This window comes from Alligator mississippiensis, chromosome 10, assembly GCF_030867095.1.
Source record: "Alligator mississippiensis isolate rAllMis1 chromosome 10, rAllMis1, whole genome shotgun sequence".
NCBI lineage: Eukaryota > Metazoa > Chordata > Crocodylia > Alligatoridae > Alligator > Alligator mississippiensis.
This window is the reverse complement of record NC_081833.1, coordinates 16,723,323-16,736,562: the sequence shown is the minus strand read 5'-3', so window position 1 is coordinate 16,736,562 and position 13,240 is coordinate 16,723,323. Positions and strand designations below refer to the sequence as shown.

Below are 13,240 nucleotides of genomic sequence, written 5' to 3'. Positions count from 1 at the left end.
GGCCAGCAGGCTCCTCGCCCTCCATCCCTAGAGCTTCTGATCTCAAAGAGCAGAGGAATGGTACAAGCTGCACCCCCCACCGCCCCGTACCCTCTTAGCGGCACCTTTGGCCCTGCTGTCTCCCCACACAGCTGAGGCAGCGGGGCCACATCTGGGGACCCAGCGTCCCTTCCACACAGGGCCCCGGCCACTGTCCAGACCTTCCCCAGGCATCAATGTTTAAGCAGCACAGGCCCAGGCTTCCCTCGGGGACTGAGCTTATTGGAAACTGATGGCAAAGCTTTGTGGATCGGGGCCATGACAAAGCCCCTCAGCCCAGTTTGTCGTCTCCAGTGGGACAATCTGGGATTCTGCGTCCCATGAACCGAGGGAGAGAGCAGGCCTGGGGGCTCCTCACTGGGATTAGCCCTGTTGTCTCTGTGGTGCGGGGACAACGCTCTCCTGTCCCAGCAGCTATAGGGACGTGCACAGAAAGGTGCTCTGCAGCGTGACTCTCCCTGCACAAGAGGAAGGGGAGGTTGAAGACACTGGCAGCCAATTAGGAGGAAGCAGATTTGCCTGAAGGGGCTGTTCTTCAGTTCAGCAGGTTTAAGAAAGAGTCAGAGGGTCCCAGCCAGAGACCCTGCTGCCTCAGGACGTGGAGCTGGTTGTGATTCCCACCATGGCCTGGGCCCTGCTCCTTCTCGCTCTGCTCACATACTGCTCAGGTGTGCAAGGGGAGATTTTTCTCAACCACTTCATGCAAACATATGTCCGCTTCTCCCTGCCTCTGCCCTGGCTGCCTGCTCTTACTTACCTGCCAATGCAGTGATTAAGTATTGTTTTAATCCCTGTTCTTTCTGCTCCTTTTCTAGGTTTGTTTGCCCAGAATGTGGTGACGCAGCCACCCTCAGTGTCTGTGTCTCCAGGACAAACTGCTCGGCTCACCTGCTCTGGGACTGGCAGCTATGTCCACTGGTACCAGCAGAAACCTGGCAGTGCTCCCCTACGCATTATATATGATGATACTAAGAGACCCTCCGGCATCTCTGACCGATTCTCTGGCTCCAAATCTGGAAACACGGCCACGCTGACCATCACTGGAGTCCAGGCCCAGGACGAGGCTGACTACTACTGCAGCATGTGGGTTAGCAGCAGTTCTCAGCCACACGGTGACACAGTGCAATGAAGAAGTGAGACATAAACCAGAGGGAAGGTTTTACACTTGCTTCTTGTGTAACCAGCTGAGCTGGAGGAGAGATTTCTGATTCTCTTGTCAGCTGCAGCCTTGACCTATAGAGGGCGCCGGGAACCCACTCGACTGCCACACGCAGGATGTCTTGCTAGGATTGCCAGAGTGCAAGGAGCCTTGGTGACTTGACTCAGAGTTTCAGCCCCCCTGTAGACTCTCTGTGAGATACATGAATTTCACTGAATGTGTATGTAAGATCTAAAGTTACTTTTTGCTGAATCTGTTCCCAGCGATTAATCTATAGCTTGACTTTAAGTTCCCCATATACTCTATGCTTGCCAGCCTGGCAGCACTCTTATCCACGGTTGTGTCTGCAGTCACTTAGTTTTGAATGCCCTTGGACAAACACAACACTCAGTGATTCCACTGTGGGCTCTCAGGGCTGCCTCATCCAGCTTAGGTACATGCACCACATACCCCCAGCTACCCCAGCTGCAGGAGCAATGTGGCCTGCCGCCTGCAGATCTCAGGCCAGAGTACGTTGCTGGTGTCAGTGTTGTCAGGACGCTCTATACAGGCTGTCCCATATGTCCATCCGTTACACCTTTTTGTGCCCCCTCACATGCAGTTCCTTCCTCGCTGTATGGGAGTGTCCTGGTCCCTTTATTGGCAGGTGCTTTCTGGCTGTTTGGCCCAGTGCCCAGCAGGAAACAGTGGTTGCCTTAGCCCTGAATGCCCTGCACCCCCAGCTCCTCAACATAAATGGGGTCTCCACTAAGAAGTGAGCAGGGAAAGCAGCAGAAGCCCCCCAGCTACGGCTCTGCCAGCAGCTTCATCCACCACCACTGGCTGCCCCAACTCCACCACAGCCATCACAGCCCAGACACTGACACCCCTCTCAGCTGTAACGCCCCACCAATCGCTCGGAGCCCTTCTGAGCCGGCAAGCCAGGCTGTTACTGGCAAACCTGCCACACTGGACTTATGAGGTTATACTGTATCCAGCTGTGGCTGATGATGTGCAGGGGAGGCACATCCTTATTCAATGGGGCTGCTCTGAAAGCAGCAGGTTTGTGTCTCAATTCACTACTGCACGGCGTGGCTGTGAGATTCACCACTGCCCGTGAATCCTGCTTCCCTCAGCTGAGCTGGCCTCTCACTGCATCAGAGAGAAAGGGAAGAAAAAGGCACCATCTGCCAGCAGGAGGTTTCTGTCTCTCTTCTCCATTGCTCTGTGTCACTGGGAGACTGACCACTGCCCAAAGCCTGACAGTAATAATCAGCTTCATCCTGGGCTTGCACTCCAGTGATGTTCAATGTGACTGTGTTACCAGAGTTGGCATCAGAGAATCGGTCAGGGATGCTGGAGGGTCTGTTGCTATTGCTATATATAATGACTACAGGGACACTGCTGGGTTTCTGTTGGTACCAGTTCACAGTCTTGCTAAAAATGTTGTCCCCAGAGCAGGTGAGCCGAGCAATTGTCCTGGAGACACAGACACTGAAGGCGGCTGTGTCACCACATACTGAGCAAAGGAACTTGAAAAGAAGAGGAAAGGTAGAGATGAAAAACTCAGACCACGCTGGATGTGAAGAAATGAAAATGGCCGTGGGTTAACAGACTGTGAAATCTCCCCCACCCCAGCCTAGTACGAGAGAAACAGGTGATCAGTGCAAGGAGGAGCAGTGTCCAGGCCATGGTGGCAATCCAGACCAGCTTGGCTTCCTCAGGCAAACAGGTTTCTGCCTGGGATCTTTGAAGTTTCTCTTAAACCTCCAGATCTGAGATCAGCTCCTTCATGCAAATGTGCCCCTGCTCACTGCCTGCTGCCACCTTTCATTTTTCTATGAGCAGAGACCACAGGACAGCACCTGGCTGCATAAATTCCCATAGCCATTGCAGGAGGAAAGGCTGGTCAGGTTTCCAGGTGTCAATGCAGCAATTGCTGGAGGCAGGGACCCCCTGGTCCTAGTCAGCCAAGTGTGGATGCCCAGAACAGTTCCTCAACCTTGAGGACTCGCAGATATTCCCCACATGTACTCAAGTCTCACTCTGGCTCTGCTCAGCCCTAGCACCAGCCCCAGCAATGACCCTTCCCATCTGAGCTTTGGGAAAAGGAATGCTGCTGGGCCCATGAAGAGCTTTGTGGTGTGTGGAGCAGCCCCAATTATCCAGGGGTTGGTTAGAAAGGGGGGGATGGGGAACTTCCCTAATCAGAGTGTTCTGCAGTGGCTGGCCATGCCCCCCTCAGATCAGCATTGTTGAGGGCAAGGGAGGGCTGCTATAGCAACAAACTGCTCGACACACCAGCTCCGGGAACAACATTGGTAGCAAGATTGTGCAGTGGTACCAGCAGAAACCTGGCACTGCCCCACTATTCATTATATATGGTGATAGCAACAGACCCTCCGGCATCCCTGACCGATTCTCTGGTGCCAACTCTGGCAACACGGCCACATTGACCATCACTGGAGTCCAAGCTCAGGACGAGGCTGACTATTACTGCCAGGTGGAGGATAGCAGCAAGGCTCACAATGACAGTGCAATGGGGAAGTGAGACACAAACGTCCCATTGCCACAGGGGGCCTTTACCAACCCTCACTCTGTGATACTCTGAGGACGCAGCTCAGCTGTGGAGAAGCACTTTTTCCCATGTCACTCCCAAGGGATCCTTCCTGGCAAGTTGGGATCCAGGAGCTGCACAGGGCTCAGATTCCTGGGATGTCCCCTTGTTTTTCTCTGTGGGAGACACTGGACTCAGCTCGGTGTCATTGCTCTGAACTGTCACCGCATGGGTGCCTCTGTCTAGGACTTGGTTCCCCTGGGGACCAGCCATGGCTGGACACTGATCTCTGAGTCAGCCCTTCCCCGAGGAGCCACGCTTTGTTCTCCTGACACCTTCATCAGGGAATCTCCACCATATTCTCTGTTATAGCCTCCCAGCGAGACTAGTGGGACCACCCCAAGGCCAAGAGGAGCAGGAAAGACAAAGGCACCCACTTCTTAGCAGGGGAACGTAGAAGAGCTCATCTCTAGAGTGAAACTTCCAGAGACAGGAGTTCTCCAGACTTTGGCCAAGCTCTTTGAGTGATAAGAGAGAAAGCAAAGGGCAGTTAGTGCCACCCAGATCCACAGAGAAGGAGGTGCTGTGGATGTGCTGGGTTTGGCTGGATTGGAGATGTCGAAAGAGCCTGCTGGTTACATTTCCATTGGGGAACGAGAGTGCTGTGTGCACCTGCTGCTTGCTTGTCTCTTGGGGAAGCAGAAGTCTGTGTTTCTCTGAGAGAGACAGAGCCACAATATCACCTACCCATTATTTTCAACTTGGTTTTTCAATACTGGAGTCATTTTTTATGTCAGGGTGATGGACGGAGTTCACATGTGCTGGCCAAGGCCAGAGCAGGCTTTGGTCCCAGGACTGTAGGGGCTCCTGTGTCACGGTCTTTGTCCCTGGCCTGTGCTCCTCACTCCACCTCTGCCCTTGGTTCAGGCTAGTGCTGCTGGCAGTGAGACACCATCCATCTCTCCTCTTCCTACAGCCAAACCTAGTATGATCTGGAGATTGACAGGAGCTTCGTGGCCTGGAGATAAGGGCAGTACGAGGCAGAGGCTGCACTTGTCCTATAGCCAGTAATGGGATGTACAGCAATGGGCTACTCATGTAATCACATTCCTGCTGTGCCCCCACTTGGCACCTTCTCCACCCACCACTGCCTGAGGGCCCCACTGGGGAACCTGCTTCCCCCTTGCTACCACTGGGCTGCAGCAAGAGGGCAGTGTGCGCTGCTGGTTTGGGAGAGGCTGACATCTCTGCTCACCTATGACCATGCACCTACCGTGTTCAGCTCTGCTCCAGCCCCAACAATGCAGAGACTAATCACATGGTTACAATGAGGGAGGTGGGCCTTTACTGCAGCCTGCACCTCCTCCTCCTCCAAGACTTTTCAGCATGAGTTTGTTACCAGAATGGCTGGTGATCTCTGCTAGACATCCGTTTTGATGGATAGCAGGGCAGGTCATGTTGCGTTAACACTTCCAGTATTTTTTTTACAATGATTCACCAGTTCTACGTTCTTCCTTCTCATCAGGATGTGATTTAATCATCTCCAAGTCAGACATGCACTACTGGATACTGAGGATACATGTACCTCACTGCCCATAAATGCATCCCGCTGCCATTGGGTTGTGTCCCAAACACCAGGCCTTTGTTTTAAACGAAGCACATCCCCATGCAGTCTTGTTTTGTTCCAAGCATAAAGTGGCTTGTTATACTCACCACGTTCTGTTTGTCCTGGTCTCCGAAGTTATTGGGGTGCTACAGCAATTAACCCCTTCCCAGTCATGCAAACAAAGCCTGAGGCCCTGCCTAAGCCAACAGTTTTCCCCTGATGGGGCTGAAGGCAATTCTTATTGGATGTGTCCAAATACATGTTGTCTCAGAGACCAATGAGACAAAAGCAAGTGACCTTGAAAGCAGAGATTGGCTGTTCCTCACCCACAAGGATCTTTATAAAGAGCAGATACTGAAGGGGATCCTCCATGGATCTGGTTGTTTTCCTCCCAGGGGCCTGCAATCTCCTCACCATGCTCTGGGCTCCCTTTGTGGTGCTGCTGGGCACCTGGTGCACAGGTGAATATGGGAGACCATTATAAGTTTGCATTAAAGTGGCAGATAAGGCCAATGCTCACTCCACATCCCTAAGGTCCATCCCGGGTGAGTGTGACAGGTTTCTACCCTTTCACTTTCCAGGCTCCAGGTCACAGTCTCTGCTGACTCAGCGCCCTCTGTGTCGGTGCACCCAGGAAACACCGTGAACCTCGACTGCTCTATCCACAGTGGAAGCAGCAGCAGTGGCTACAGAGTGTACTGGTACCAGCAGAAACCTAGCTCTCCCCCGCTGTACCTCCTGAGACACACATCGGATTCAGACAAGCACCGGGCCCATGGGCTCCCCGCTCGCTTCTCCAGATCCAAGGACCTGTCCAGGCACAACTGCTCTCTAACCATCTTGGGGGTCCTCACAGAGGACGAGGCTGATTATTACTGTGGCATGTGGTACAACAATGCTAAACACAGCACATCAGTCCACTGGAGAAGGGAGACAAAAACCTCCCAAAGCTGTTTTCTGTCGGGGTCTGCATCTGCTGCGAGGTTTGGCCTGTGCCCTTAAACCCCACACAAAGGTTTCTTGTTCCTAGTTCTTTCTACCTCCTCATGTAGTGGGACGGGATCTGAATGAGACGAGGACACTTCTCCTACCCATGGCCCCACCACCTGCTGTCCCAGCGCAAGGAAAATCTCTCCATTCTCATTAAGAGAAATTGCCCCTAGCTCTCAGGGGCAACAGCTAGACCATGGCAGCATGGTGGGTCTGCTCCTGTCTGGCTCTGCAGAGTACCAGTTACAAGGGCCCTGAAGGGCTGTGTTATTTGGGGCCATCACCAACGTGGCCTCTTCAGCAAGATCTGCTTGTTGTGTCCCTCGCTGGTTCCGTCATATCCTGTGCACGGGGGCTGGGGTGCCTCTGCTGGGGTGGATGATGGCAAGTGAACAGCCTGAGCATGGTGGTGCACTCCCTACAAGGCGCCACTCACCACCCCGCTGCTGATACCAAGAGCGGTGTCTGCAGACGGTCCGCAATCCCCACTGGCCACCGCTGTTGCTGCTGGTGGTGACTGTGGGTGGTTGCTGACACTTGGTTGGCGCTTGCCACCCCCACTGCAAACAGAGCTGGCAATGGCTGTGGGACAGACACGCTCCTGCCACTGCCAGCACAGCCGTGCCTCCCCAGCTGCCCAGGGCACATATCGTTCATGCCACCATGGCCTGGGCCTTGTTCCTCTTCACACTGGTCACCAATTTCTCTAGTACTAGGCTGGTGTGGGAGGAGATTTCACAGTCACAGGGCATGGAAATGATAGAGTAAAGACTGTGTGTTTTGCAATAGAGTCCACTGTGCTGATCAGGACATCGGCATTCCAGTAAACCTCTTCTTCAAAAGAAACCATCCTCCTTCCTTCCCAGCAACTGACCATAAAGAAGGGGCTCCCAGTGGTGGGTGCTGTGGGTCTGCAGAGAAGCCAGGGACTGAGAGGAGCCAGAGGCTTGTCCTTGTGAGGCCACGCTAGCACTGGCTGCAAGGGGTCCTCTGAGCCTGCTTCCTTGGGGAATCCCATGGGAGAGCTTTAGCCAATTCCTCTGAAAAGGGGCCGGGGACCACACAGGAGGTGGCGGTGTATGGGACTCCCTGGACACTCCCAGGCCCAAATTCCCAATGACAACCAGGCTCCTCGCCCTCTTTCCTTGGAGCTTCCCTAATTTGAATGAGCAGGTGAAAGGGGAAAGCTGCAGCTCAGACCCCTCCCTGCCTTTCCCCAAACAGATGGCTGGTCATGGTGCTCTGCTTGGTCACCTGTCTGTGGAAAGACAAGCACCATTGGTCTCCCCATGGTATTTCAGTGCTGCCCATTGGCTGCTGCTGGCCCGGGTGCAACATGCTGTGACAGCCTGTCTCCAAGAGAGGGGTAGTCCTGAAGCTACCATGTCCGAACCTCCCAGTCAAACACAGAGGGTAAAGAACCAAATGCCAGGGTTGGCAGGGACCACGAGCATCATCATATTCAACCCCATGCACGTGCGGAGCACTACAACTCCTCAACAACTCCCTGTCCAGTGCTTATCTATCCTCTTCTGGAACATCTCCAGTGATGTCGTCACTCCCTGCTTTCATTCTCTGGGGATCATTAAGTCTGTGAGTGGAACAAATATATATTGCTACCCAAGGGGCAATCATTGGTTTTTCTCACTGCCCAGGGACATTGTGGCATGTATTAAAGGGGCCCAGAGTGCTACGTAAGTGCTATCTTCATGAACAAGAAACTCATTACCAGTGAAATTAGGATGGTTCCTTCTGCATCTTCCCCAATGGCCTGAACCCATGACCCTGTAGCAAACCCAAACAGCTTGTTGCGTGCATGAGGATCAGAGCAGTCACCTGGCAATCATCCTAGCACATGCCTCCCACAGAGCAGCTCCCCTGCATGTGGGCCCAACCTGGCACAACTTTCTTTCCCCAAACCACAGTCCCCGCACTCTACCTCCTTTCTCTGCCTCAGCCTTGCTTACCAGTTCCTATGCGGAGTGACCGCATTCCACTTTGCTTGTGCCCAAAAAGCACTGAGCTGAGTTTGCTCATCATGTAGACAACCCATAGACCTGCAGGCATAGCTGGGTTATGTGAAGCCAAAACAGGAAGCCATAGGATTGCTCCAGACAACTCCAAAAAAGCCGTCAGAGTGGCAACAGGCAGCAAACCCACCTCTAGCTGTCACTAGCACCTATGAGGAAGAAACCTTCTTGTGCTATAGGAGGCGGACCTAGCCTAATATCAGGGACCAGTCAGAGGAGAACAGATTAGCAGGAAGGAGGAGTTTTATCATTCCTCTACTGAGGGGTGGGGACAGGGCAGGGAGAGGGAGATCATTATAAGGGGCAGATACTGCGGGGCATCGTCAGAGAAAAGAACCAGATATCTCCTCACCATGCTCTGGGCTCCCCTCGTTGTCGTGCTGCTGGGGGTGTGGTGCACAGGTGAGGACAGAGGAAGGGTTAAGCATGCTTTCAAGTTACTGCTAAAGCCAATGCCCACGCTGTTTCCAGGGATGACAGACACGTAAGCAGGCTGTAACAGGTTTCTACCATGTTTTCCAGGTTCCAGCTCCCAGTCTGTGGTGACGCACCCGCCTGCAGAGTCAGTGTCCCCAGGAAACACTGTGAAACTCTCCTGCACCATGAGCAGTGGGACCAGCATCAGTGGCTACTATGTGAACTGGTTTCAGCAGAAACCTGGGACCCCCCCTCGGTACCTGCTGTATTACAAGTCGGATTCTGAGAAGCACCAGGGCTCCGGGGTCCCCGCTCGCTTCTCTGGCTCCAAAGACACGTCCAGTAACACTGCCTACCTGACCATCGCCGATGCCCTTGCGGAGGACGAGGCTGACTATTACTGTGCTGTGTGGCACAGTAGTGCTTGTCACAGTGATATAGTGAGAGGGGAAGTGAGACAAAAACCTCCTCTGCTCTGCCCAGCCGGGGCTTTGTGAGAAGCTGGAAAACTGGAATCTGCTCCATACCCCGAACTCCAGCACATGGTTCATTGCAGGGGACTGAAGCCCTGTGGAGTGGCTTAAGATGAGACGGGGTCCCAAGGTGGCGAGCCCACTACACAGGGCCCAGGCCCCACTGTGCAGTGCTGAAATCAGACTATCCACTGTCTTTTCAAACCAGCGTATCTTCAACACTTATACTTGTGAAGAGGCCTTTGAGGGAAGGCCAGCCTGGAACAAGGCTGTGGGAGGCTTCAATTTCCCAATGCCTCTCAAATCGGACCTACTGCTCTGCTGGCCCCTGTACCCGCTGGACCCCCGGGAAGATGGGTGTGTGTCATCGCCCAACAACATCTGGACTGACTTAGGCCTGTGCAAATAGGCAACTATTCAAATTGGATTCAGCCGATTCAATTTGGAGATTCGAATCACTTTTCCAAATCGATTTGGAAAAGATTTGGACCCTATTTGGAGAGATTCAGAGATTCAGCCATAGGTATAACATGCAGGGTTGGTAGTCCTCTCAAGGTCATCGGTTCAGAGATTTGTGGGAAACTGCATCTCAAACTCGTGAGAGCAAAAATCAGGTCGTGTGTGTTTGTGTTAGGCAACAGCAGGGTGAAAACTGCAGGGGTGGTAGCCCTTGCTGAGGCTACAAAGCCTGCCAAGTTTCAAAGAGATTGGTGCAGTGGTTTCTGGGAAACTGCACCTCAAGCTGCTAACAAGCAGAACCTATGACATAGGTGACTGTGTGTTCAGGCACAGGGGCATGAAAACTGCAGGGGTGGTAGCCCCTGCTGAGGCCACAAAGCCTGCCAGCTGTCAAGGAGGTAGGTGCACGGGGGTCTGGGTGCTGGGGCCCTGCACCTCTGGCCGCAGGCAGGCAAAACCTGTGACATGGGTGCTTGTGGGACTGTGTGTGTGTTCAGGTGAGCCCTTCCTGGTGCTGGGGCCTCTGCACAACACGGCAGTGTGCCCCCGTGAGGCCTCGTCCCCCACAAACTCATGGACTCAATCTACTCAGTGGAGTTCTGGCACGCTGCGACCGGCCGGACACCTGACAGCCCAGGGACCGCTGCACTTTTACCTGTGCTGCTACGTCCCACTTTCCCCACTACCCCCCATCCCAGCCTGTCCCTCCCCCACAATGCCTCCATTTCCATTTTCACTGACTGGCTTTCTTGCCTGCATTGCGTGCCAGGCAGCCTTGGCTTCTTTACTAGTCCTTCCATCCAGGACCACGAGACACACCAATTGCACATTCTTCCTCAGCCTGACAAAGGGTTTTTCAATCCAAAAGCTTCCTGGGAGATATTTTTCTAACTATTTCTCAAGACTGCCGTGTTGTGCGGAGGCCACAGCACCAGGAAGGGCTCACCCGAACACACACACAGTGCCACCTATGTCATGAGTTTTGCTTGTTGGCAGTTTGAGGTGCAGTTTCCCAGAAAGGCCTGCAACTATCTCCCTGAAACTTGGCAGGCTTTGTGGCCTCAGGAAGAGCTACTACCCTGCAGTTTTCACCCCACTGTGGCTTATCAGTAGGGTTGTGCGAATCTTTGGTTCCCGCTTCGGATCCAGACCCGCTGCACATGCTTCGGCATCCAAAGCGGCACTTCCAGGTCGAAGCGGGATACCAGCAATGGTGTCCGGAGCAGGTAGGGGGCATCTGAAACACTTCGGACCTGCTTCAGATGCTTTGGAGCAGCTTTGGCCATTTGGAGGCAATTAGAAGAGGGAGGGGGAGGAGGGAGGGATGGTACGTGTGAGTGGGGGAGGAAGGAGGGGCGGCAGGGGAGGTAGGAAGACTGACATCTGTAGGTAGCCAGTGCGAAGGATTTCTCCCTCGCTCCCTTTCCAATGGCAGCATCTGTGGAGTGGGACTAAAAAAAGTATTGAAGCCCCTGTTTCCAGCCCTTCTGTGCCTTTTGCAGCTCGTTCCCTGTCAGCAGCTGTGGGAGAGAGGAACGCTGTGACTGAGACCTGCCTGCTGCTTTTTCATGTTATAAAGGAGTGGTTAGGATTTAGCTTAACTTACGTTAGTTTAGCTTAGCTATCCAATTCAATTATTAGTAATATTAAAATTCAATTGATTTCTTTGAATTTTTGCAGGGGAACTTGTTTTGGAAACTTTGCAAAAAGACAGTTGTGTTTTCCCAGACAGTGTTAGCTATCGCTGTGCAGGGAGGCAGATTGCTTGCTTGCACACATGCACACATGCATGCACACATGTGTGTGCATCAGAGTTAGTGCTCCACACCCCTCACATTTCCCCTAGACCCAGGTCTCCTCTGGAAAGCAGCACCTCGGAGGAGGCTGAGGTTGTGGAGGCAAGTGGCTCAGCTGAGGCAACTCCTCCTGCTGTTCAGCCTCAGCCTGCTGAGAAGGGGGAAAAGGCAGGATCCTCATCCTCAACCCAGAAGTCGGGGAGTAGTGTAGTGTAGGATCATTTTGAGGTGGCAGATGATCCCAGGTTTGCCATCTGCCAGCACTGCCGAAGGTACATGAGCTGTGGCAAGGACATGAGACACTTCTCCAACACGGCCATGATTCTGCATCTGAGGAGGCACCACCCCCTTGCCCCTCTTCCTCATGCTCAGCCTGACACCAGTGCAAGTGTGCCAAAAGGGAAGTCCCCCGCTCACTCCAAAGCCCCCTTCCCCCAAAGCAGAGGCAGGCCACCCTGGACCAGTGGGGAAAAGGTGGACAAAAAGGGGTGTGCATTCACAAGGCGCGCGAGATCACCCAGAGCACTGGGGAGATGCTTGCTCTGGATAGCCAGCCTTTCTCCCTAGTTGAGTGACCAGGGGTTTTTGTGGTTTTTTTTTGGGGGGGGGGGGTTGTTTTTTTTCATAGACATTAGGGCTGGAAGGGACCTCGGAAGATCATCGAGTCCAGCCCCCTGCCCAAAGAGCAGGAAGTCAGCTGGGGTCATAGGATCCCAGCAAGATAAGCATCCAGTTTCATCTTGAAGGTGTTCAATGAAGGCGCTTGAACGACCTCCGGTGGCAGGCTGTTCCAGACCTTGGGCGCTCGGACAGTAAAGAAATTCTTCCTTATGTCCAGCCTGAAACGGTCTTGTAGTAGTTTGTGACCATTCGACCTCATCATCCCTTGGGGCGCTCTGGTGAACAAACGTTCCCCTAGATACTGGTGGTCACCCCTGATAAACTCGTAGGTAGCCATCAGATCACCCCTGAGCCTGCGCTTTTCCAGGCTAAAGAGCCCCAGGGCTCTCAGCCTGTCATCGTACGGTCTGCTTCCCTGACCTCTGATCATGCGCGTGGCTCTTCTCTGGACTTTCTCAAGCTTCTCCACATTCTTTTTGAATTGTGGAGCCCAAAACTGGACACAGTACTCCAACTGCGGCCTCACTAAGGCCGAGTACAAGGGGAGAATGATGTCCCAGGATTTGCTTGAGAAGCATCTATGGATGCAAGCCAGCGTTTTGGTCACTTTACTAGCTGCAGCATCGCATTGCAGGCTCATGTTCATCTTGTGGTCAATGATGACCCCCAAGTCTCTTTCTTGCATAGTGCTAGCCAACATAGCACTGCCGAGCCTATAAGGATGCTGCGGGTTTTTTTCCCCAAGGTGGAGAACCTTGCATTTATCGGCATTGAACACCATCAGATTCTCGTCCGCCCGCTTGCTGAGCCTGTCCAGGTCAGCCTGGATCACCCGCCTGTCTTCTGGTGTGAATGCTTTGCCCCAAAGTTTGGTGTCACCGGCGAACTTGGCCAGTCCGCTTCTGACTCCAGTGTCCACGTCATTAATGAAGATGTTGAACAGTATGGATCCAAGGACAGAGCCTTGGGGGACCCCACTGGTCACAGGACACCACGATGAGTGACTTCCATCAATTACTACCCTCTGGGTCCGACCCTGGAGGCAATTTTCCAGCCAGTGGATCATGGAGGACCCAAGGCGACAAATTGGCCAGTTTCTCCAAGAGGCGATCAT

General features: G+C 53.3%; 2 gene segments (V, D, J or C); both read left to right on the top strand.

The window, feature by feature from the left end:
- The first annotated feature begins 635 nt into the window (after positions 1–635).
- Positions 636–1,171, top strand: LOC132243534 (immunoglobulin lambda variable 3-21-like). The segment is given in 2 exon segments: positions 636–707; positions 855–1,171. Coding segments are annotated over 2 exon segments (360 nt in total).
- A 7,532-nt stretch (positions 1,172–8,703) lies between these two features.
- On the top strand, positions 8,704–9,659 carry LOC132243480 (immunoglobulin lambda variable 5-37-like). The segment is given in 3 exon segments: positions 8,704–8,762; positions 8,883–9,217; positions 9,459–9,659. Coding segments are annotated over 3 exon segments (585 nt in total).
- Positions 9,660–13,240: the final 3,581 nt, after the last annotated feature.